General features: G+C 41.6%; 1 protein-coding gene across 1 annotated transcript in view; it reads right to left on the bottom strand.

Moving 5' to 3' along the window:
• LOC129106751 (neurexin-3b-like) overlaps positions 1-25,502 on the bottom strand; it is a 270,033-nt gene that overhangs the window by 160,821 nt on the left and 83,710 nt on the right. The window contains 5 exon segments of the mRNA XM_054617965.1: positions 848-1,116; positions 1,300-1,412; positions 1,792-1,911; positions 3,572-3,598; positions 5,150-5,353. Of these exon segments, the coding sequence (XP_054473940.1) occupies positions 848-1,116; positions 1,300-1,412; positions 1,792-1,911; positions 3,572-3,598; positions 5,150-5,353 (733 nt within the window).

Here is a 25,502-nt window from a genome sequence, read left to right as displayed (position 1 = left end):
CACCGACACCTTTATCCCCCGTGTGTTCCGGTCCCGTACAGCCTCGTCGGCACTAGCGTAGACCCGCAGCCCGGTGTCCCAGTGCACTCGTATCTACGTGTAGTGCGTCTGGAACCGGATCCCTTTCACTTTAAAGTACTCGCTTTGGAAAGTCCTCTAGCAATACGTGGTGGCTAGCTACGTTAGCATCACCACCTGCCGTTGAGTCTACGTCGTCTCCGCCGCCATCTTCTTAATTAGTAGCCTCGGCAACATTCGGGTTTTCTTGTGTTTTGCTCATTGTCTTGTCAGACTTACACCTCCTTTGCAATTCCCCTCCTCTCATATTCAACTTAATCAAATTTCTGTGCAGATTTACATTAATAGGAGGTATTTTTGAAAAACCGACTCCGAGGAGCTCGCCACTACACGTCCATCTTGTTGTAGCGCCACCGGAAGTCGTTACCTTGACTTTGATATAATTGTTTAACATTTACAATGTTGTGTGACGTCAGACCACTGCTTCTTTGTGAAGTCTGGTGGATGGAGTTATTCTGAGTTTACACGTAGGAACCCTGACTTAAGAGACGAGTTAAGCGTGCAGAAATCCATTTACAATTATCTTCCCAAATTGATTTCCCTGAATGGAAGAGCTCTCACAACCACGCTGCTCAGGGACTAATGGGAGTTCAACTGATTATGAAACAATCTTTGCTGCAACACAGAGATGATTTCACTTTAACAAGCCTACAAAAAGGTACAACAGAGATTTGGCATCAATACTTGGATCACCACTGTACACACACACACACCAGTGCTGCTATTTTAATAATCACCACCTGTCGGCACCGTCACCGCCCCCACTCACCCTTTGACCAGCTCTACAGCGATGAAGTCGTTCCCGTCTCCGCTGTTGAAGATGATGAAACCGTCAGGCGAGGTGGTTTTGAACTGAAAGAAGAGGTGCATTGTGGTATAAGCCTGCAGAGTGGCCAAGCCCAGGTAGCTGCCCTTGGTCTTGAAGGTCACGGGGTCAGCTATGATGAAACGCATTCCAAAGCGGGCGTTCAATTCGCAGAAGTCGATGTCCCCGTTCTTGCACATGTCGATGTACTGCATCCCGTTGAACTTCAGGCTCTTTGGGCAGAGTAAATGAGAGGTGTTGTAAAGAAGTAGTGAAGCACACTTTAATTTGACACCTCTGACTAAAATGATGAATGCTAATGACTAAAAACCCTCCTCTTCAGGACACAAGTTAATCTGTAACTAATGTTTGCTAAAAATGTTGCATCTGGTGCATCTGTCTGTGTTGCTTCATACCTGAAGATGCCCTATAAAGGAGGAGGGAGCAGACGAGACAAAGCGCCTCTCGGTCAAGATGCCCGTCTCCACGTTGTTGAACTCTAGACGGGTGTGGTCGCCCGCCATCTCACCTGAGATGGAGTGAGGGAAGAGAGAGGAGCAGAAGCCGAGGGATGAGGGGGTGGAGGAGGAGGAGGGATACTACCACCCATAGCTCAATTTCACTTTGTGTCATGCTGATGCAGCACCCCCACCAATGCTGATGGGCAAGTAAAAGCAAAAACTGACGTACGAAGAAAAAAACACATTTTTAAACAAATGGTGATTTAAGTGAGAAAGGTTTTTTTACCCCAGAAATAAATCTTGTCTGAAACATAAAATGGTGCTGCTGACACAGAATATAATCCCAGATGACTTCACCCCCCCCTCCCCTCCCCAATAAATAATAGAGAAATGATTTGATCATTCATATCACGTTTACAGTAAAATAGCAGAACACTAAAGTAGTACCTTCAGCCATGTCTTCGTCCACAGTGAGTTTGAAGATTTTACCGCGGCGGACCACTCGTACTGAGTGCCACTCATTGTCGTTGAGCTTTTGTCCGGCATAAATAACCTCAGGGCCCTTGCCTGAAGAGGACGGTTTGTTAGTCAAGGGACAGGGGAAGCACAGGCACAAACCAAATCTCTGTTCTCACTTATCAATGCAACAAACTGGAAATGTTAACCAGTAAAAGACTTTGCAATTTGTATTTAAAAAAACAACCAAAAACATGTGTAGTCAGATTAAATTGATATATTTATCATTTAAAGATAGAAGCTTTACTTTCCAAACAAACATTTGGTTTTGATTTGACAACAGAGGAAAAAAATGCACCAAAACACAACTGACAGCAAGATAAGGCTGTGACTAAGACTCGAAGGCTGTGACTAAGAGTTGACACATAACATAATATAACTATCTCAGTCGATTGCATGTATTGGTCTGGTTTTTAGTTTTGAAAAATCTCTTGAGTTATATTCTGACTTAAAAACACTGTTTCAGCAGTTTGATTACAGAAAGTATAGTTTCATTGTCATTACAACAGCCCTGATGAGATAGTGTAAGGTGTTGAGCAACCACTAGAGGGCAACGCAGCCCCACTGAGCTCAGAGTGCTGAATCTGCTGAGTAATACTGAACACAGGGTTTAAATCCAAATAAGCAGTGTTCAGCGGTCACTTAAAGTCATTTGTGGAACAGCTTTAGGATTTTTTAATTTAGAGGCTGAAGTAGTTTTTCCTTGTTGGCCCTGTTCTGTAGATAAATTCTAGTCTACTGCATGTATATGCAGAAAGTGACTTATATCAATAAAGTCTGAAATTCAGGAAAGTCTCCTTGTGAGTTCAGAATATTAAATCATTCTTAGAACACTTGTTTTGGCACATTGTGGCTTGTATACAGGCCATTGTAAATGGTACTTATTGTAAGTAGCTTTGGATAAAAGTGTCTGCTAACTGACTGTAATGTAATGTAAATGGACTGTACTTGTATAGCGCTTTTCTAGTCTTCCGACCACTGTGTAATGCTGTGGTCAGTATTTTATTGGGTTATGTCTGACTGATTAGAAAGCCAATGCAGATTAACGTGATTAACTGTTACATGTACTAAAAAATTCATGTTAATGACTGTCTTTAATTATTATTAATTACTTAATGACAATAAACAATCAACATGAACACATGTCTACAATATGTTCACTCACACACAAACACACACACCGGAACCCCTTCAAGTCATTGTTCTGTTTCCTCTCTCTGTCTCTACAAGGTTGTGAGTACTTTTGAAATAATGAAAAATAAGAGTCCCCTTCATGGGTAACAGCATGTCTGCTAACATCATCTATATTACACATCACAGGCCTTTATACAGCTGCATGAGTTAAAATATGCAGGGCAAGAAAGCGAGTGAGACACACAGGAATATTTTACAGTGTAATTGGAAAAACAATATAGCCCATAGAGTCTGAGTGTAAATGTTCAGCAAGTAGCTATAGGCATGCTGGGAAAGATTAAGAACTGGATGCCTGAATCAATTTGAAAAGTGGGCCATTTAAAACATATAGAGTACATTAGGTCAGATTTGCATAACTTTAATCTCCGGCTATTAATTCCCCCCCCTCCTATCTGAGAGATCCTCTTATCAGCCCCCTGCATTCACACATCTCTGCCCTTACATCTAGCACACATGCTGTAATCAAACATTGATCGTACTGTAGGAAGAAGGCTGCAGAAGAAGAATGTTGACTTACTGGTGTTACAGTTTATCCTGACACAGTCTAGATGGGGAGGGGAGAATAAGTGACAGATGAAATCGCATCCTTCAAGATTACAGCTGCAGACATCCAAGAGCAAGAAAAGCCACCTTCTGGGGACGGTCACATGACCCCGGCGGCCATTTTAGTGTGGTTGGCTATTGATTGTCAATATCTCTAAACTGATAATGGAAATCCAATTTAATCCCAATCCAATTATTTTGATTATTTCCAATGCTGTAGCCAATAACATGTATTTGGAAATGTCACTTCATTACAGGTATACTAATAAGTTTGGCTACATGTTGAATTTCGAAATGGTAGCTCGCAATTCAAAGGCCACAACAATTTTGCAACTCAGCAACTAGAGCCAAGATATTGTACTAGATAGTGTAAATGGAGCAATTGAATATGATTTGTCATTAAACTTGACATGTCTCTCACTAAATCTCCAACTATTGGAGAGTGTCGAGCCTGTGTTTGGCGTGTGCAGGCTGAAATCCATGTGACCAGGCTGGTCATGTGCCGTCAACCGCTACAGAAAAGTGGGAACAAACAGCATCGAGCCACGCAGCACCAACACCGTACAGAGGCCTGAAGACCTTCTCTCCTGTGTAAATCATTAAAATAATAGTTCTTAGCATTAAAATTGGTTTTATAAGAATCTTAAATTCTTTGCTTGGAAAAAAAAAAACACACTGCACATTAAAAACATGAAATATGGACTACAGGTGTTCCATGTTTTTGGCAGCTGTGGTAACCGATTACATAATGAAGGCGTTACATTGGAATGAACACACACGCTTGGTGTCGAGAGTATCTTTTCTAGGTTCACTGGTATGAAGGCCTGCACTCTACTTAAGTGTACCACTCGTGCCACCATCTGCAGGCACGCTGTGTGCTGTGGCATCGGGCTGTTTGCCAGACGGGCCGCAGGCTCGGGGCCTTTGAAGGGGTGAGTGCCATCTTTGAACAAGGCATGGGAGATGCCAGCTAAACCAAGGGTTACTAATGGACGGAGAAAGATGATCCTGCTAACATGAGAAAAATAAAAATAAAATAAAAAAAACACAGGAAACAGACCCACTTTATAAGAATGCATACTATCAGTGCAGCACTAAATGTACAGAAGCTTACCTTCAGTTCTGAATAGATGGCAGAATATTATCTAAGATGTTGCTATCTGAACTGATGGATGTTTGACGACAACTGCTATTAAAGCAATTCTAAATGTAAAATGCTGCCTTTGGAAAAAATCTATTTGTACACAATAATGAGCGTGATTCAAATGATCTATGATCCGTTCAAAAGATGCGGAGCATGGATAACTTTGTTACGTGTTAGATTGATGGATATCAAAATCTACAAGGACATCTAAGCATCAAGGCAGAGAAACTTACAGTCCAGGCAAGTCAAAAACAATCCATGCAGCTACAAAGACAAACTACAAAGACTGGTTTAGTGTGTGTTAGGTCTGATATAATGTCTGGAGCAGAAAGAAAAGGTACAAAAAAAGAAGGGAACACAAAGACAGTAAGACCTCCTCTTGATCTGGAGGGGAGGTTTATACGATACCTAGGTTGACCGTCAATTTGACTCTGCCGCTGTCCAGCTCCAGCCTCAGCGTATCCGCCGACTCGCGGGACGTGGCGGCCATGAGCAGGCCGAATGCCCGCTGGGACATGAAGCGCAAGGAGACGTCCTCAGCCTCTGTGTGCATGACGTTCGGAATCACCACTTTCATGTACATGCTGCCATCGTATGACAGAATGGATGCCTCTGTGAGAAAAAGAAGAGACCAAAATGACCCATTGCTTTAGATTCAGTGGTACCAACAACTAATGATGGGAAAGTGAGGCGGTGTCCATTTTGTGTGTGTGTGCGTGCTAAAAAAAGACACACAGATAGATCATAACAGGACCATGTGTGGCAATACCTCCTTCTGACAGCTTTGTTTATGCTACTGACACCTCCAAAAGATACAAGAGAGTGTGTGCTATGAAAGCAGAAACACTCACACACACACACACACATATGCTCGGTGAAGAAAAGTGACCTCAATTAAAAGTTGGATGCATTGTGCATGCTCTTTACATTTTTAATCAACGGGTAACACAAACATACATGTGGCACATGCCCGGTTGCAGCTGTATTCATCATCCATAGAGTTACAGGTGCTTGTACAGAAAATGTAATCGTCATGCTGCTTCCTCCTCTCCCTGCAGACCCCCCTTTATAGACACGTTGATTTCTCTTATCATGAAATCTTTTCTTGGAACATGTACAGCTCCACTTTAACACAAAAACATTGTCCTCACACATGCTCACACACTGAACAACACAAGCTGTCTGTGAGAGACAATAAGGGTAAATAGACCATGGTAGTTGGACTATTCTGTTCCCTTCCTATGGTATATTGTAAATGGACTGTTCTTGTATAGCGCTTTTCTAGTGCTACCACTCAAAGCGCTTTAACACTACATGTCGTCGTTCACCCATTCACAGGCATTCATACACTGATGGCAGGGGCTGCAAGGTGCCACCTGCCCATCAGGATCTATCTAACCATTCATATCCATTCACAGACCCATGGATTGAACCGCTGAACCTCTGATTGCATGATGACCCGCTCCACCACTGAGCCACAGTCACCCCCAATGAGTTCGTAAGGCAGGAGAGAGCCAGAGACAGGGTGGCGAAGGTAGAGGAAGACTGTCAGCAGGACTGGAAGCCTCTCGGGGAGAGACACACAGATTAAAAAGGGTATCCAACCATGACATACCTGTTTTGACACCTCAGCTTTTAAAAGAAGAAATAGCCCTGTGGCCTCAGAAATGCACCACCATTTGGCTGGGTGGAGGGGAATGCTGAGGCTGTGAGCATCTCACCAGGGACGGGTTGTTCCTGTAAACGGTGCAATGTCACATGTCACGAACCCTGGGCGTTTCTTTCCCTTTTACATGGTGTATTGAATAAAGTGTTTTTTCGCAAGTTGTTGTGTAGAAAAATGCTTACCCATGCAAACAGTAATGCATTATAAGTAATATTGTTTTTTGCTTCACCGAAATATCAAAATCCATGTGATATGTTGAAAAATGCATATTTCAGCAGCGTGAGATCACTGAACCATTCTGTCTTGCCGAGCAGTGCACTGCTGTTAAAAAAAAATCCCACTTTGGTCTGTGTTGCTTTTAGGGCCGTTGTAAAATCCATTCTATGAACAAGCTGTTGACTGTGTAGCCTGGAGGATAATGAAACCTTGGCTCACCATTGTTCTACTCAATTTCAAACTGCACTGGCTCTCCCTCTCTGAGTCTCCCTCTCTCTCACATGAAAAAATACAGTCAAACATCCACACATGCATGCACACCAGCAGCCTGTCGACAGATGGATCCCCTAACTGACAGAGGCAGGTATTGATTCGTGAGCCAGGTCAGGTCCAAGGCTCTTACTACAAGGTGAAAAAAAAATCATGCTGAGAGTCAATCTGCAGCTCAGAAAACACAAACGGAAAAGGACGGACGTCGACAGAACCCTGGAAAACAAAGTGTGATGTCCACTCTGGAGAAGCAGACGTGGCACAGAGCTCTAGGTAAAACTATTTCTGAAAATTGATTCGGATGTTTGTAGCAATGAGAATTTGACATTGGGATGGAAACAGTGTTATTTCTTAAATAGCAATAAATGGGTACTGGCTCTCAAGTACATAACTGTATACAACTCTTTTAAATTGAAATGTCCAAATCTGACTTATTCTGGAATTAAATGACCACAAATTCTTCATAAATTATGAAAAATTACAATTACCACATAACAGATAAAACTCAAGTCATTAGAATTCATCCTCTTAGCACCATGTATAATATATGTATTAAAATGTCCTGTCAATCCATCTAATAATTGTTTAGGTGTTACAGTCTGGACCAAACCAGAGGACCGACCCATGGAACCGTCCAAGATAATGCAAACACAATTTACCCAACAGTTACCCAACCCGCTCCACTGTTCCTCAGTAAAAATTGTGCTGTGGCCTTTTAAGGAAGCAGAAACATAATGGCATTCAATGTTAAAGGTCTGTTTTCGTGTACAGCATCTTTTTTGGGAAAAAGTAGTCCCGCATCATGTCTGAATGTCATCGATCAATCTCAGCTGGGATTGGCTGTGTTGTTGTCAAATGGCTTTTTGTTGTCTGAGACAGGAAAAGGAAGTCTTTGGTTGACTGCGGTTCAGTGGATTTTATTCCCACTGCATGGCTTTGAGTGGCAGGAAACTAAAACAGAGAAAAGGCTGAGTTTATTTTGAGGATGTCGACACGGTTCATTTAGAACCAGTGAGGGAAGGTTCAAAAGGAAAGAAAGGGGACATGTCCTTAAATTCAAACTCCCGAGATGACTGACCAAGAGTCCAAGTCATCTGCCTCACACGTTTCTCTACTGGTCAAATATAGTGTTCTATAACAATAGGACACAAAAAAAGAAAAGGATTCAAAGATTTTGACACAATATCCCACTTGTCTCTGGCCACCAAATACGGCCATTTGTCATTACTGATTCTTTATAAATATAACATTTTACTCGAGGATCTGAGTCAGTGTGAAAGATGTCCGACTCTTTTACTTTGTTGGTTATCAACTCTTTATTCCCCTCAATGTGTCCTTCTTTCTATGTTTATACCGCTGGCCTGCCAGCAGCTCTCCAGTGATAAGGACACCTTAGAGAGAAATTAAAGTGACACAGGAGCTTGGTTTGTAAAAAACAACTTATCTTGGCCAGACGGAACTTACTCTACTAGAAGTTAATTAAGTTATGTGGTATATTTTCAGGTCTTGCACAATACAGCGAAGGCCCCAAGTGTCTTTGTCTTATATAAGAAGCAGATGTGCAGGATACCAGGGGCTGAAGGTCAAATGTATAGAATGACGGAGCCCCATACATGGTCTTGACTTCAGCCCAAATGTTGAAAAACATGTACCCTATATAAGGAGGTGCGAGAGCCCGAAAGGCAGGTCTTTCAGATTCGACTCGAGACCTCCGGGCGCTCTAGACGTCCGTCATGACATGTGTTGCTTGTTTGTAATAAACTTTATTATACCAGCAAGAACAGTGTCCGCGGAGCATCCTTCCTCATCACTTCAACAGCACTGTCGCATGAAAGATACGACAGTTACACAAAATTACTGCTTGTTTAAAACCAGTATGATTGTCGGACCGCTTTATAGCATTCCCAAATCTCAGCAATTACCATTGTTAGGACAATCTCACTTTAGCAGTAGGAATGATGGGCAAAACCAGGAAACTAAGACCCAGGTTGTATGAATCAGAAGTGTCTCTTTTAGCTAGCGTTAAGTCTTTCAAGGTTCCAGCTGTTCATTTGTCTATCTCAGGTATCACAGTAACTTGGAGAACATTATGCTATCATATAAGAAATCACGTGTCCGGGTTGTAAAGAAGTGAAAGCAAACAGCTGGACCAAACATCACTTTACATCTGCAGAGAATCAAACATCAACAGACTTTGCATAAGTGAAGACAGCTGCTGTGATTATAGTCATTCATACGCAATCTAAAGCTAACACGGGCCTCTGCAAGATACTGCAGGTGATTGCACGCCATGAACCTCTGTGTGTGTGTGTGTGTGTGTGTGTGTTTGTACTTTTATGCACAACATGCACACACCCACAGCAGTTGCATCCACAGTAACTTGTATTTCTAAAGAGAGATATCAGCAGCAATGAGGATGTCATTTCAGATGCTAATTAAGCTGCTACTTGTCAGTCTGTGAGTTTGTGTGTTGTGTGTGTGTGTGTGTGTGTGTGTGTGTGTTTTCCAGCGAGCCCTGCACTTTACATAATTAGCAGTCCAATTGAAGCAGAAGATGGAGGAGGAGGAGAGCTATTAAGTGAGAGGCTTCACAAATATTCAGGGTATGGAGGGGTGTGTTTCTGCGTGTGTGTGTGTGTGTGCGTGCTCTTTAGCACACACACAGACACACACCGGTCCTATTCAAACAATCTGAATCTGTTCTTTCCCGGTTCTTCCTATTTACTTGCCTTGGCTGTAACTCTGTAGGATTATCTAATCTTTTTTTCCCCTAACAGAGTGACAAGTCTTTGTTTTGATAAACAAACCAACAAGAGCCTTGACTGTCATTGTGGTATTTCATGTGTATGCCTGTCAACCCGTCTCCCACCCACACACACATACACACAAAACACACACACACACACACACACACACACACACACACTTAGCCTGCTGTCAACAATCTTTAAAGTTCAAAAAATCATATCCTCAACCTGACAGCAAGGATAAGGACATCGATAAAGAACCTTACAGGCACTAAATGTGCCTTCTTCCCCTTACTGTTTGTGTGCGTGTACAACGTGTGTACTATGTGTATACACACTGAGGCTGTAGGAAATGCCTGCACTCAACAGAAGAGGCTCTTGGCTGTGGACGTTATCCACAGTAATCCTCAGCACGTGATTCTCTCTGGAGACACGCACGCACGCACGCACGCACGCACGCAGGCACGCACGCACGCACACACACACACACATTAAGCTCTGCTACAACACAGGAACATCAGAACCACCAAAAATATCCCAACACTTGTACTAGTACAAGTTGTTCACTTGTACTTTTAAAGGAATACTCTAGCCCAATAATCCAAACCCCTTGTGAGAGTAGACAACTTAAATAAGACGCAGATCAACCCATTTTAAATACAGGAAAAACAAAAATCTAATTCAACAGTGTTCACATTAGACAGGAAATATTAGCAGTCACACCACAACACCAACTGTAAGTGGGAAGATTGATCTGAAACAGAGGGACTTCAATTCCTCTCATTCTTGTTTAAAAGCACTCTTTAAGTATTCCACACTGCTGATATGTATATGTCCCTAAAGCACCAAATGACCTTAGAATAACACTAAGGGTCATACGGCCGCTGATCGGACTGCTGAGTCAATGTTTACTGAACAACGTTTTGTACAGGTTTCCCCACGCCAACTGGATAGTGTCCCTGAGAGTTAGAAGCACCGCAAATTAAGAAATCACATGCAAATAGAAGCAACGCATTCAAATTAACAAACAGTTTGATGACACGTGCACCGAATTTAGAAAAAGCACTGCAAGAAGCTCACAAAACAGTGGAAGCAGGATCAAGGGGAGACTAAAAAGCGATGCACACATCTAGGACATAGGGGCTTATTTTACCATTGTGAACGCATGATTCAGATATTATTGCCAGTATCTGCTGTTAACCTAGCGTTAGCCTGTTGCTCATTACTATAACATCTGAATCATGCGATCACAAGAGAGTGGTGCAGGGAAGGATTACTGCTGTGGGCCAACCTGGAAGATATCAGCGCACTGGTTCTGACCAAAAAGCCAATGGCATTCTTTTGTTCCACTGTGGGTAAATTAAAGAAAAATATGTAAGAAAATAAGTTTTGTTCAGCAAGATAATCTTTATAAAATATATGCCCTTCATGATTTTTGAAGCGTGAAGGCAATCAGCAGCAGTAAAAAGCTATAAATCTCAATGTTAACAAACAACGTTAAGCTACATACAAACTACACAGCGGTTGCATGGGTATACACAATGAGGCTGTGAAGGGGGAATAGTCAGGGTGATGGGTTTCAAAATTTCATTTAGACACTTGTTAGCAACTGCCTTCTTTAAGACACGAAAAAAGCTTCTAAATTCAAATGTGGCATATTCACTGACTGATTTAATATTCGAGGACAAAAGTTTAAAATCTCTCGCTTTTGTTAACCACAGACTTTATTTCAGGCATCTAACCAATAAAACATTCAGAAAACACATTGACTTCCAGACTATGGAACCGGAATTGCAAAGGAGCTGACTGATTTCCAGGTTTTAGGACTCGTTCCTGCAGCGCTCTATGATGGATAGCCAACAACAAGCATGTCCAAGCTGTGCTCATCACTTTATTCTCCCCTGGAAACAGTTTTAGTTGGGTTTGGAGCTTCGTGCAGTGTTTCTTTCTAAATGCTGCCAGAGTGTTGTCAAATTGGTGAAACGGTTTCTCTCTTTGCTTGTCTGTTTGAATGTGTTTTCTTAATTAGCAGTGTGTGGAGTTCTCAGGGCCACATTTGTTTAGTCGTGTAATTCTGTATGAAAATCCTTCAGCTGCAAGTCTTTTTTGGCCACAACAAGCAGAAAACACAGTCCTTGTAAAGTTTTTATGGCTTACGTGTTAGCAGACTGTTGCATATTTACACATCCAGCAGACACAGAGCAGCATTAGCATTCATTTGGAGTCGTGTCTCTGGCCACCTGACTGAATTCAAAACTCCATTTTCCTCTCAAGTCTGTTTTTGGTCTCAGAACATTGTTGAATGCTGCTATCAACAGGGCTGATTATAGTGTACTGTACCAGCCTTAAAACTAAATCGGGCTAAATGACTATGTAGCTTGTTCATAAGTTTGGTAAATAAAAGTAAAATAAAAGATGAGTAAAATAACACATAGCCCCAGAACCTCATTGCAGAATCCCTGTGGTTTGATAACATGGTCATTGACAATTGCGTCTGTGTTTATTAAGACCCAGCTAGGTTTTATTTTTTCATTTCTTTTTAATCTCCTTTTCTTACCAACTTTTTCTTTAATTCCTGTAATGGACACACAGTGATTTGAAGAGAAACCCTAAAATGTAAAACACAATGATTTAGAAACAGTCCTTACCAAGCACTTTGAAGACTAACATCCCCATCAGACGGTAGAACTCAGGAGGTCAGCACACTCACAGGGATTATCAAATATTCTGCCGTGCTCAATCAAAGCGGGCAGAGATGAATTTATCAGGATATTCAAAATCACAAGGGTTGATGCAGCGTCAATATGGAACAGTAAGCGGTTTTGTGCGTCAGACATATTGAATAGGCTTTACACGGGGATGAGGTAAATCCGTAGAGCTTTATCAACATGTGACAGATATAATCAGTATCTGAAACAAGCCCCAGCACATTCAATTTCAAGTCTGATTTTGAAATGGACATCATTCTAGACCTGGAACAACAAAGTGACTAAATCTTCCTCGCGCTGTTGTTGGCCCCTAACCTCACTGCCGGTAAGCGCCAGACATTGCTCAAAAGTCTGGTAGTTTATACAAAGCATAGCGACCGTGTTTGACCTGAAAGCTGTAGAAGTTATGATTAATAATGGTTTGTGATGATCTATGGGAGAAAAACTCAAAAACCTAAGATGTATCTTTGAAGCAGAGGTAAAGAACGGAAGACAAATACATGTCCTGTTAAAAAGAGCATTGTAAGGGAGGAACTCTCCAGCAGACAGAGCAAACAGGGCAGGTGGTCATTCCCCCCCCCCATTTATGATTACAGTCTGTAATCTGTCTGCAGCAGATGTTTTCTACATCTATACAGTATGGTGCCGATGCTACTCTCTGCTGGGTTTGTAGAAATGAGACAGAGAATTTGTTGATAAAGTAAGTTGGATTTATGGTTTTGCCTTGGCTGAATCTCCATGACCTGACTATGCATTCAGTTGTTCTAGGATCAGACGAGAGGGAGTGAAGATACATCAGTAAATGTACTAAATGCTACTGCGTATTAAAAGTATATTTGTACTTGTGTATCTTTTTACTTGTGTAAGACAGCAATAGTAGAGAGACCAGGGGAAATGAGGGGAGAGAGAGACGTGGAATGACATGAAGCAAATGTCACTGGTCGGACGCAAACTGGTTACGGATCACAGTTGGCCCATTAACCCTCAAGGCCATCAGGGCCCTGCACCTTAATGTGGTTCTAGGAGTTAGTGGGCTTGGGAGTGCCAGGACAAATGAACAAATGCTTAAGATTAGGAAGACAATCTGTGTGTGTGAGGCCAATACATTATCTCCTTATGAAACTCACAGTACTCTTGTAACCTGTAGATGTGGGGGAAGAGATAACTGTTTTCCTGTGGGAGGCTTTTTTTCAAGAACTTTGCTTTGCTTCATTTCCAACAACTCTAGCAATATGTTCAACAAACACAACAGCCCTGTTCTGGCGAAAATCTCCTCCACATCTGCTAGACTGAGCTGTACCTCCTGTTTACTGTTGAAACCACTGAGTATGCTAATCCAAAGTACAGACACTACCTTTACGAGACTCCAGAGGGAGGGGGGGGGGGGGGGGGTAGAACCTCTCCTGTAGTTGCCTGATGCTTTTTCTGACACAGTGGTTGTTTGAGGTTAAATGGCATAAAAAGCACCAGTTTTAACCCTAACAAGCTCTCTCACACATAAACTGCAGCGTGCACACCTGCATGTGCACCCAACCAGTGAACCACAACACCATCAGGGGGCAGCAAAGACAGCCAACTGCTGTGGACACCAGCTTCTCGTTTGTCTTGTTGGGAGATGGAACAGGGTGGAGATGAGACGGGGTGGGAACAGGGGCAAGGGATAGAAGAAGAGAAGAGAAAAGAAGGAGCTTCCTAAAGGGGACAAAGCACATTTACTATCATCGAGTCATGTTACCGGAGTGTCACTTGATGCATTTAAATACAGGCCATTACAGATACTACCGTAAAGCCCAGAGAGGGTACGCTGCTAACTGTAGCAAAGGAGTGTTCTGTATTCTTCTCCACCTTTCTCATCCCTAAAGTCAGTTTGTCAGGGAGCCCCCCATCCCCGCTGCCGGGGGAGGTTTGGAGACTTGTCAATTTCTCAGATGGCCGAACACTGAAGGCTTGATTTCCTCTAAGTGTTCTCTCTCTTTCAATATATCTCTCTCTTGCTCTGTGTGTGAGAGAAATACTGTGTGTGTGTGTGTGTGTGTGTGTGTGTGTGTGTGTGTGTGTGTGTGTGTGTGTGTGTGTGTGTGTGTGTGTGAGAGTGGGAAAACCACACAGAAAGAAGAGGGAGAGTATCCATGCAAGTGTGTGTTGGAGAGAAGGAGAAAAAAAGAGAACGAATTAAATGAGACACAGAAAGCAAGGGAGGATGGACGCAGCACATTCCCTCCCTCTTCTGCATGGCGTGCCACAATGAGAGTCAGTGTTTATGTAACCCAACACAGCTCCTAAGCACACATATAATTACAAATGGGGATTAGGGAGCAACAGCATAATGTTCTAAGCAGCGAAAAAACGGAAACGAACAGATCGTTTTAAAGTGCAGGAGGATCTGTTCTTCTCCCGGGTAAACATTATGGAACAAATGTCGGTACATCCATCGCTGCCTCTCTGGTGTTTTCAACAATCCAGTCAACAGTTTGTGCTCCTCTCTACCTCTCCATCTCCATCTCCATCCACCCACTACTACCCTTGCCCTTTCTTGTTCCTTGTGTTTTCATGCCGGTGTGGATCTGTGCAGCCGAGTGGCGTCAGGCACTACTGGCATACTGTTCCAGCAAAGGAGGACGCCTGTCAGCTCGCCATGAGTCTGTCTTCTGGCGCCTGAGGCAGGAAACACCATCTTTAATGGCAGCCAACTCAAATCTCCTCTGCGGGAGAGGAAAGGAGAAGACATTTCGCTCTGTATTTCCTCTGCAGCTGGCTTCCTTGAGAATTAAAATTCAATCTACATGACCTCCAATCACTTAGGACCTTCTCTCTGCAAAACCACCATCCCAGCAAATGGAGAGGGAAAGAAAAAGAGGATAGTCAAATCTATTCATTTATTTCAGGGCGGGAAAAAAACAGCGGATTGTGTCCGTAGCCGAACCACAGAACTCGAAAAACATGTGACACGCTTGATAATGCAGAAGATACCAAACCCATTATTCTACTGGATTCAGCGATTATTACGACAGCGGGCAGCAGATAAGCGTTAAAAGACAAATGGAACAAAGCTGAGAGGAGTAGTGAATTGAAGGGGCCTGTTTTTCCTTGTTGAGACTGAGAAATATATATATATTTTTAAATGCAGACACAGGAATTTTCTACACCCAGGACAATAAAATCACGTTTCAGCTTCAAATGAAATAGGATTACTTTAGAATGCTTCCCTAGGCTGCACAACGCAAAACAAGTCGAACACATACACATGCAGACACACACAATCTCACAGCTCATATTAGCTGTGTATCTCTGCAGCTATGTTTCAGCAGCTGAATAAAAAAAATAGAAAGTCATGTAAGAGACATTCATTTAAATGACCAGACTACAATATTCAATATAATATTAGATTTTTGGATTAGATTGTTCTCTGGTGCTCCTTAGTTCTGTACGGAAGGCCTTTCCTTTACTCTGGTGACTCTCTCTACTGCATTCTGATAGCAGCAGGTATCTGTTCCATCAGTAGTCTCTTACTGGAGTGATGTTCCGTAGTATCAAACCATTAAAACTGGAAGATCTACTGGTTAAACTTTGTGCAACCAGCATCAGACTGTTTGACACAAAGCGATTGACTGGCTGCTGTATTTGATGAGTCAGGAGTGGTCATGATGGGGTTAGCTTTGGATTAAAATAAGAAAAAGAGTGAATGTGATTGGCCATGATTGCTACAGCCTTCAATGGACTAATAATAATAATAATAATAATAATAAAGTAATAATTCTTTCTGACCCCACATTGTGTCCAAGTGTGTTCGACATGCTCCCAACATGCACCTCACTGTGAACGCTGGGTTCACAAACACAGAGCCCTTCAGATCATTTTGAATTAATTTTAACTACACAATGGTTGATTATGATTGGATAATTATTAGTCACATTACTATCCCTATTTTCATGGCTATAATTCTACTGTAATAATTGCTGCTGTTATTATAAGTAGTCTTATATGAATCATTTATGTCATATACATTGAATGTGTTGTATCTCTGTTATGTTGTTCATTCTGTACACATGACATCTATTGCATTCTGTCCATCCTGGGAGAAGGATCCCTCCTCTGTCGTTCTCCCATAGGTTTCTTCCTTTTTTCTCCCTGTTAAAGGGGTTTTTTAGGGGAGTTTTTCCTGTGCCGATGTGAGGGAAGGACAGAGGATGTCGCATGTGCACAGATTGTAAAGCCCTCTGAGGCAAATTTGTAATTTGTGATTCTGGGCTATACAAAATAAACTGAATTGAATTGAATTGATAATAACATGTCCAAATTGTTAGTCTCCATATACTTAGACATTACAGCCAACGTTCTATGACTAATACCTGACTTAGACGTTACCACATTATTATCATGACCTATGAAAGTGGGGGGGACAAAAAGTGTTGTTGTCCCTCTATACTGGAGCCAGTGTGCCTATTGTTTTCAGAGGCTCAGCAGGCACCAAACATTTCAAGCAGTGTGTCAGAGCACCTTGACAAATCTATTCTAAACTTAGCAGGCTCTGTGACATCACAAATTGTTTGACTGAAACCTTTTAAGACAAGTCAAATATAGCATTTTCCTTTCCCATTAAATATATATATATTCAGCTTGATATTTGGCTACATATTCTTATATATTTCTTCTATAGGCCTGTCAATCATAAAACAGGAAGAGAACATTGTGTGTGTTGAGAAAACAAGACAGGTGATTTATCTTGCATTTACACACACAAGTTGAGTAGATACATGATGGAGTGTCATTGACTCACTGGTCACTAACATTTCCCGACATATTATTGTCACTCTAAGTCTTCAATCTTGCCATTATATCAAAAATGCCATTATATCATACTCATCTTAGAGTCTAAGATGAGTATGATATAATGGCATTTTTGTAACGGTGAGCTGCTGGTGCAGCTGCTGCCGATGTTTCAAATGTACCACCTGCAGTGCCCCACAGAGGCCCCACAGAGGCCCCACAGAGGCCCCTTTTGCAGAGGCCCCACAGAGGCCCCACAGAGGCCCCGCAGAGGCCCCACAGAGGCATCATGAGCCGCATGAGGCGAGTTAGTCACCACATCCACAGCCAGTGATCCTGCACTGTGGATCTGTGTGTATCAAAAGCTCACACTAAATAAAGTCTAACCCAATTCATCACGTATCTTTTACTTTATCCATTACATACATTTACAAATGTATAGATTACAATAGCACCAATTTGTATCAAGCACAGAATAAAGCAGAAGTGCTTTACAAAGGTGAGACATACTGATGTTAAATACCTATACAACACACGCTTTGAGGTCCACTATCCTGCTTTACAAGGCTGATTGCTCAACTATTCCTCTCCATTTTATCTGTTTCATTCCTAATCCCCTCTTTCTCCCCTCCCCTCATTTTGTCCGGTGTATGTATGTACTATGTGAGCTCTTGCCTATTAGTCAGGGCGGACCTTGAAGTCAGTTTCTCAGTCTGCAGAGATAAATATCCGAGCAAAGGGAGCTTATCACCAGTTTACTGTGGGAAAGTGGGGCCAGGAAAAGGGGGAGAGAAAGGTGAGAGAGAGTTACAGTGTAGTGGAAGGGGAGATGAAGGGAAGGCTTGTTTGAACTATCATCCTTCGTTAAAAAAGAAAACTGAAGACATAAACACAGAACTCTGCTGTTTTCTATTACTGCAGCTGTCTGCTAGTGAGGCAAGAGGGAGATGAAACCATTTTCACTCCAAGTGACAGAGCTGAATGCTTAATCGTGATTCCTCAGCTTCTGGAGACTTCCTAACCCCTCCTCCTCTGTGATGATATCTACTTTATTATAACATAGGAGAAGTATCTGTACAGTACGTCTTATTCTATCTCACACAGCGACAATGGCATTCTCCAAATGCCAATAACCAAAGTTAAAAAAAAGAAGGCAAACCGCTGGAAGGTGAGCAGCTGAGCAGCCTGTACTCAGACAGCTGCATGGTTATCAACCTAGCAGGGATGTTCTTTTATTCAAACAGAATTATCAAATGTTACACAGAAGCTTGATGCTGCATGAATCAACTCATCTTGTCAAACTGAAATATGGCAGAGACAGAGCCACAAACATTCACTAACTGATAATCATTTTTTAATAATCATAAAAGCATCTAAGGTCTCAAGCTCTATCTTCCTTCATTTCCTCTGGTCAAAACATCAGCCACTGGTTCAGGTACTACTTTTGTTTTTACTGTTCCTGTGTAATGGTTAGAAAACCTGCTGCTGTAACAATCATCTCCCAGATACATACATATTCAAATATAACACCTGACATTCTAACTCATTCCATTTTCTGCAGATTGTCACTTGATAAATCTAACCAGTATTTAGGATTATGCAACTAAACCAAATGTATAGAGAGGTTTAGCTTTCAGAAACTTAAATAACTTAGCCCAAGGTATCTTTGACCTTAAGGACAAACATTCTAATGTTAAGGTCACTCACGTATCCACATCAGAAGCTTTCAGCTGACCTTCTTCAGCTGCTGGAATATGCTTAGGTCTTATCTATTAGGATTACAGCCAAATGGTTCAGAAATAGCTCCTTTAGTTTTTTTTTATCATGAAACAACAAACACATCTTATACAATGTGTTTGAAATCAGACTGACCTACCAACAGTTCTCTGTTGAAATACCTTTTAAGTGTGATGTACATAAAAGTAGTCCCACTTGTTCATGCTAGTTGCTGTGCATTTTAAGGCTAGATTTAAGATTACAACTACATATACAACTCAGATATGAGGAGGAATGCTAAAAATCTCAAGTGTGATTAAAGATGCAGATAAATCAGTGTAGATTCATCTTTTGACTGGATGTTTTCACATACACACTGTGTCAAGTAAACGTGTGTGTATGTGTCTATATGCATTCCTTTATAAATAACTGCATCTAGACTTATTTTTTCCTTTTTCCATCTAAGGCTTGAGGTTTGGTTTCTTGTGTAAATTGATTTTGTTCATTTCCCTTCAAAATGTTGCTGTTTTAAATTAATTTTGTAGAAAATATAACGGTAATATTGGTGTGCAACAGCATTGTACTGAATGGTACAGTACATGTACACACTCATATTTCTGCCTGTGTTCCCATATTGCCTCCATCCTGTATAATCACAAGAATACACTATTCATTTTGCAGAATAATTGTGGAAGGTAATTCAGTTAATCATGGACTCTGTATGCACATGAGAGACTGCAGAATATGAAGACATGTTTGTCACATCTTGTTGAAACAGTGAGGTTAATGCTGTGATATTATTATTCTTTACGGATTAGTAGCACAGAAGTATATAGCTCTATGTCATGATGCTCTCTCATCCAGATTTAGGAAATTCTTTCTCTAGTCCTTTGCAGAAGGAAAAGTATATTTGCCATGAAAGATGAATAGTAAATCATCTGCAAAATAAAGCATTTTCTTTTAAAAAAGCACTTCATCTTTGGCTTCAAATAAGCCCCCCAATAAACGTGGATAATATTATGGGTTACAAGAAAAAAAAAAGGTGGTGGCACCATCAATGTCATCCAATGTCTGATCTGCCATCACTACCTATGATTAAACTTGAAAGCCATGTGTCAACCTATTATTTCACTGCCACCATGAACATCGAGCAAAATTAGCAGTTAATTGCATGATGTGTGTATGTGTGTGTGTGTGTGTGTGTGTGTGTGTGTGTGTGTGTGTGTGTGTGTGTGTGTTCTGATGTTTCTACCTTGGTGAGAACCGCTGTGATTGATTAAGATATGAGTTCATGCGGTAACTTAATGAAACGCCAAGAAATATAAAAAAACTTTTGTAAATGCAAGCATGACAAGCATGACCCATTTCAAAATCCATATGATCATTCAATACATCAAATTAATATTTATGCTTTGAAATGAAATTGAATACATTTAAATGATTTTGCAGTCTTAGCAGTGAAAATGTTTATAAAGAGGAAACCAGCAGTATAATAAGCTACGTCACCACTGATCTGTGGTGGACACACTTCCAGCTCAGGCCCAGAGCCATCACTGGATCCAGTGACAGGATGGAAAACACAGGCACTTACTGTACTTGGGCGGTGCCATCTTGTCAGGGAAAATACAATATGTATTAGACACAATCCAATCTGTCCCCAGTGGGTTGTGTGTGTGTGTGCTTGTGTGGTCCTGACTATGTATGAGTCTGACTGTGAATCTGTGTGTGTGTGTAAGTGTGTGTGTCGATGCAGCAGAAAGACAGAAAGAGGAGAGTCTCAGTGGGATCGCCGTGCGCTGGGCTGGCACACCGTCAGACAAACACACTTCATTACAGGCCTATTTACCTGATTAACTGGGCTACTTTATCAGCTGCACAGCACTCTGCAACACACGGCTGTCAGCAACACCCCGGCTCCCTAAAAGCTCCCCTCCCACACCCACACAAGTACACCCACATGCGGTTTACAAACACAAAGCTTGACTCACTGACTGTTTGAATGGATGAGTGGCTCGCTCAGTCGAGGCAGCGCTCGTGAATTTGCTCTCTCCATAGAGTCAGCCGACGACATCAAATGCACCCCCCCCTGTAGTCTCAAATTAATGTCACCTATTGCAAGTTAGACTCAAATACGACCTGAAAAATCTGTTGTTCTTGAGTTTTCCTTATGGGGGATAACATTTGGGTAACCCTTTCATGTAATAGAATGTAACAATCAAAAGGGAATAATGCCTAGAGCTGCATCCCAAAGACGAGAGAGAGGACAAAGCCCATCTTCAAACATTATCATTACAGGATAGTAATGGTTCCCTTTCTCTTTGCTCTTTGTGGAACTGACTGCAGGCTATTTGAGAGAAAAATCATTTTCCAGCATCACTTTTTAAAGTACTACTCAGAACTAAACCTTTGCGCCTGATTCATACGAATTAGACAAATCTAAGTTACAGAAATAACCTTTGCACACTTTTACCAAATGATTAAAGCTCAGCACAACAGAAGACAATAACAACAGGTTACAGAAATAAAAACAACATATATCAGTTCCACAAGCCATATCATCTGAAGAGTGTGTAAGGGCAGAAATGTGATAATAATAATAACCTTCATAGGTCGTGTGAATACATGTGCCCAGTAGATTTGAAGCAAGCAGCTCCTCTACTCGCCGTGTGTGTGCCTGTTGGGGCTGCACCGAGCCAAGCTGCCCTATCTGAATTCAAATCACAGGCAAACAGGTTTTTGGAAGGGCTACGCAGCCGGTCACAACCCAGACGAGGGAGGTCCATCAGGGCCAGGGCCCCGGCATACTACACCTGCACGGGGCATTGGCACTGCCTGGCTAGTACAAACACACACACACACACACACACACACACACACACACACACACACACACACACACACACACACACACACACACACACACGAACAGGTGTTGCCAGTCATATAAAAAGCATTCTCAATCATGTTAACTGATGCAAACATACAGAGGGTGCAGACACAGAAGCATATGGAGGTGAAAAAAAGCATATGATGATATTCATTGCTTTTTCACATCATATTCAGGCCGTGCACTTTCATAACACACACACACACACACACACACACACACACACACACACACACACACACACACACACACACACACACACACACACACACACACACACACACACACACACAGTGGCTGGCTCTCATGCTGGCTCTACATCTGTTTGTGTGATAGCAAGGCAGACCTCTGATCACAGGTGCTGTCATGTCTCGTGGGCGGGGTTAAAGAAGACATGCCAAACAGAGGGAGAATGTGAGAGAGGAGAGGAGGGAGAGGAGGAGGAGAGGGATAAACAGGGAGATTCAGAAAGGAAAGGAAAGAAAAAGATTTCAAGACAGCGAAAGAAAAGAGATAAGAGACAGAAATGATGTGTAAACTAAACCTGGCACAGATAGCAGGCAGAAAACAGAGCAGACAGGAGCGCTGTTGTCTGTTAGTTGTCGCCTGGTACGATCTTTGATCTGCTCAAACAGTCTAAAATATCTGTCGGCTTGTATTTTCGTTCTGGTAAACAGAAGAAGAAAACTACTAGCTTTTTAAGCTCCCAGTGGAAAAGTAGAAATTACACAGAGCAACGTGCTCCCTTCAATACAAATATGATGAAATCATCTGGAGAACTTCATTCCTGATTCCAAAATACCATTTACTGCAAAATGCCCTTAAACCACTTCCTTTCACAAGTTGTTAAAAAACAACATTGGGACATGAGGTGGACTATATTAGACTGTTGGTGCTGGAACATGTGCTTTAAGTAATGCCACCAAAAACCGTCTGGGTAAAGCTGTTAAATCTTTCTCTATATAATTACTAAAATAAGGTGGGACAAATAACCTTTTTGCTGTTCTTATACTATAAGTAATTAGGAAGACATTACAACATATCCCTTTCTAATCAATTATCTGAGTATGGTATACTACAACACAGTTTAACAGTGAGATCACAAGTCCCACAATGAAAGTCTCTACATTTCACATTCCTTTTTTAGATTTTTCATATTTTATTTTTTGAAGTGATCCTTTACAAATTCAGCAAATTGCTTCTCCCAACATGCCGGTCTAAATAATAAACGCATTTTGTACAAGGCCAAGAATAAAAATGCAGTTGAGAAACTGTAAAATCCTAATTTTGATTGGAATAAGCCAATCAAATACCCACCATGTGTAATTCATCATTTCATAATGAAAACTCAAGTTGCTAAAAATCCCAAAGTCTCAGAAATGCGCTCGGTGTATTAAATGGTAGCGACAGGTCAGTACAAATCACACACAATTGCTCTCCACTACGGCTGTGGCGTAGTGGAGAGTAAGGTAGTTCTCCAATCAGAGGGTCGGTGGTTCGATACCCGGCTTCGGCAGTCGATGTGTCCTTGGGCAAGACACTTAACCCCAAGTTGCTCCTGAAGGCTTGCCATCGGTGTGGACTGGATGTGAATGAATGTTAGTTAGAGTCTGATGGTGGCACCTTGCATGGTAGCCTGTCATCAGTGTGTGAATGGGTGAATGATATGTAATATACTACTGATTGTAAGTCGCTTTGGATAAAAGCGTCTGCTAAATGACTGTAATGTAATGTAATGTAATAACAGTGGAAATATACAGCTTAAAAATCAAACATGGAGGCTTCCACAATGATACATGTACACATGTTACAGACTTCCCATGTTTTCCAATTTTAAGTCTTTTGAAGTTTGGAATTTGTATCAGGCACACAGGAAGTGACAGACAAACCTTTTCAGCAAAAGCTAAGCATCTTCAAAGTGGACTTTATGGCAGAACACTTTCCTTATGTGGAACCTAATAAAACAGCTGCTATAGAGACAACTTTGGTTTTGCAGATATGAGAGATCTTTGACTTCAGGAGTTTATAGTTAGAAATGATGAAGCAATGTGACAAATGCATCCCTAGAAAATCGATTTGGAGTTAATAACCTCACAAAAAGTGTGTGCTGAACTACCCAAAAGTTTTTGAACAAAGACAGACAAAAGAGCGTATTTGCATTCTAGCATGAAGTCACCAGCAAAGGCCAATCATTGTAATGTAAATGTGTAACCTTTGTTGGGCTCCCAGGGAGAGCTCTGATCTCTATCGTTTCACCCCTTGTCTTATCATACCAGCACACTTCTCTGTTGTACCATATAGCGTGTTCCAGAAGAGCAATAGCAAGTGTGAATACTTCTCAGTGGCAGTTTGATATAGTCACTAGGGAGCTCCAGAGGCTGCTTAAAAGCATGGAGGAGAGGGAAAACAAACGGTTCTACCAGCATGACTAAAACAATTCCATTTTTCCCTAAGTGTTCCATATTCATTTTGAGAAAAGAGAGAAAATACCACAATATTTCAAGCCCAACATTTCAAATCAAAGGCATTTCTTCATCTCAAGGGCGAACGTTTCTGAAGCAGACAACAATTAGCTTCTACAATATTCTGCTCTGAACTGGAATCTGAGTAATCATTAGAGAATGTAGACGCTAATGGAATCAGACTAAGTTGTAATTAAGTTTGCAACATCCAGACCTTCTGCTATCTGCAGATGATGTTGTCTCCCCGGTTTAATCAGACGTGACCTTCCATTTGCAGATTTGAGCTGAGGGTCAAACAGTGAGACTCAGCTCAGCTCAGGAGAGATTTTGGAAGTGACTGCTGAAATAAAGCAGGTTATTCATGGTAACAGAAAGGTAATGATACTGAGGGCTGATTTCACTGTAGTGGAGAACAGGGCGCTCCAAATCAAAGCTCTGTCTTCTTTTCCTTTCCCAGTGGTTGTATGCTTGGGTAGTGACCGGCGAATAAAATGGTCGCTGAACCTAGCAGCCACAGATGAGATTCCTCCAAAGAGTGGCCAGCCCCACTCTCTGTGACAGAGAGAGAGAGGTAAACTGAGAGTCTCCGGTATTGAGCTGCTCTGCCTTCGCACTGACCGGAGCTGTAGCTTAGGTGGTTCAGGCCCGACCACAGAGCTGACCCAGAACACACCGGAGGGATTACTGATCTCCCTAGGAAGAGCTGAAAGGGGAAGGAGTATCTAGGCTGCTCTGTCCACACTGTTACCACTGAGAAGATGAGGCCCAAGGGATGCTCTGAAAAACTTTGAAGGTAGCAAAATGTTTCATTGAAATGATACACATAATACCACTGTGTATACTTTAATTGTACTTGACCCTAAATGAAATTAAAGCCTTTTAGGTAAGCAGTTGAACGGATTGATTAACTTTTCTATTATGAATTTGATCTTTGAATCCCCATAAAAAACCTTACTACAATAATGAGAACTTTACCTTAACTTTACATGTTTCTTATCACTCTTTGGAGGCTCCAGACCCCTAGATTAAGACCCCTAGGGCTACACTACCTAACTGTTTATAAAGTAGTGCAACAAATTGGTTCATATGCCTTATGAAAATGATCTCTCATTTTTGTAAGTTCTCCTACAGACAAGCCCCTGCAATGCAGAACCTATTTACCCAACCTAACTACTTGGTTAGATGTTGGAAAATATTGGGTTATGGTCGAAATAATTATGTTTGTTACGTAAAAAAAATAAGAATAACTAATGTCTTACATAGGTGGCGTAGATAAAGGTGCATAACAAAAGTAGACTCACGATAACGTTAATATACAAACT

Source organism: Anoplopoma fimbria, chromosome 18 (genome assembly GCF_027596085.1).
Source record: "Anoplopoma fimbria isolate UVic2021 breed Golden Eagle Sablefish chromosome 18, Afim_UVic_2022, whole genome shotgun sequence".
Lineage (NCBI taxonomy): Eukaryota > Metazoa > Chordata > Actinopteri > Perciformes > Anoplopomatidae > Anoplopoma > Anoplopoma fimbria.
Note: the sequence above shows the minus strand (reverse complement) of the source record. Positions and strands in the feature narration are given on the sequence as shown.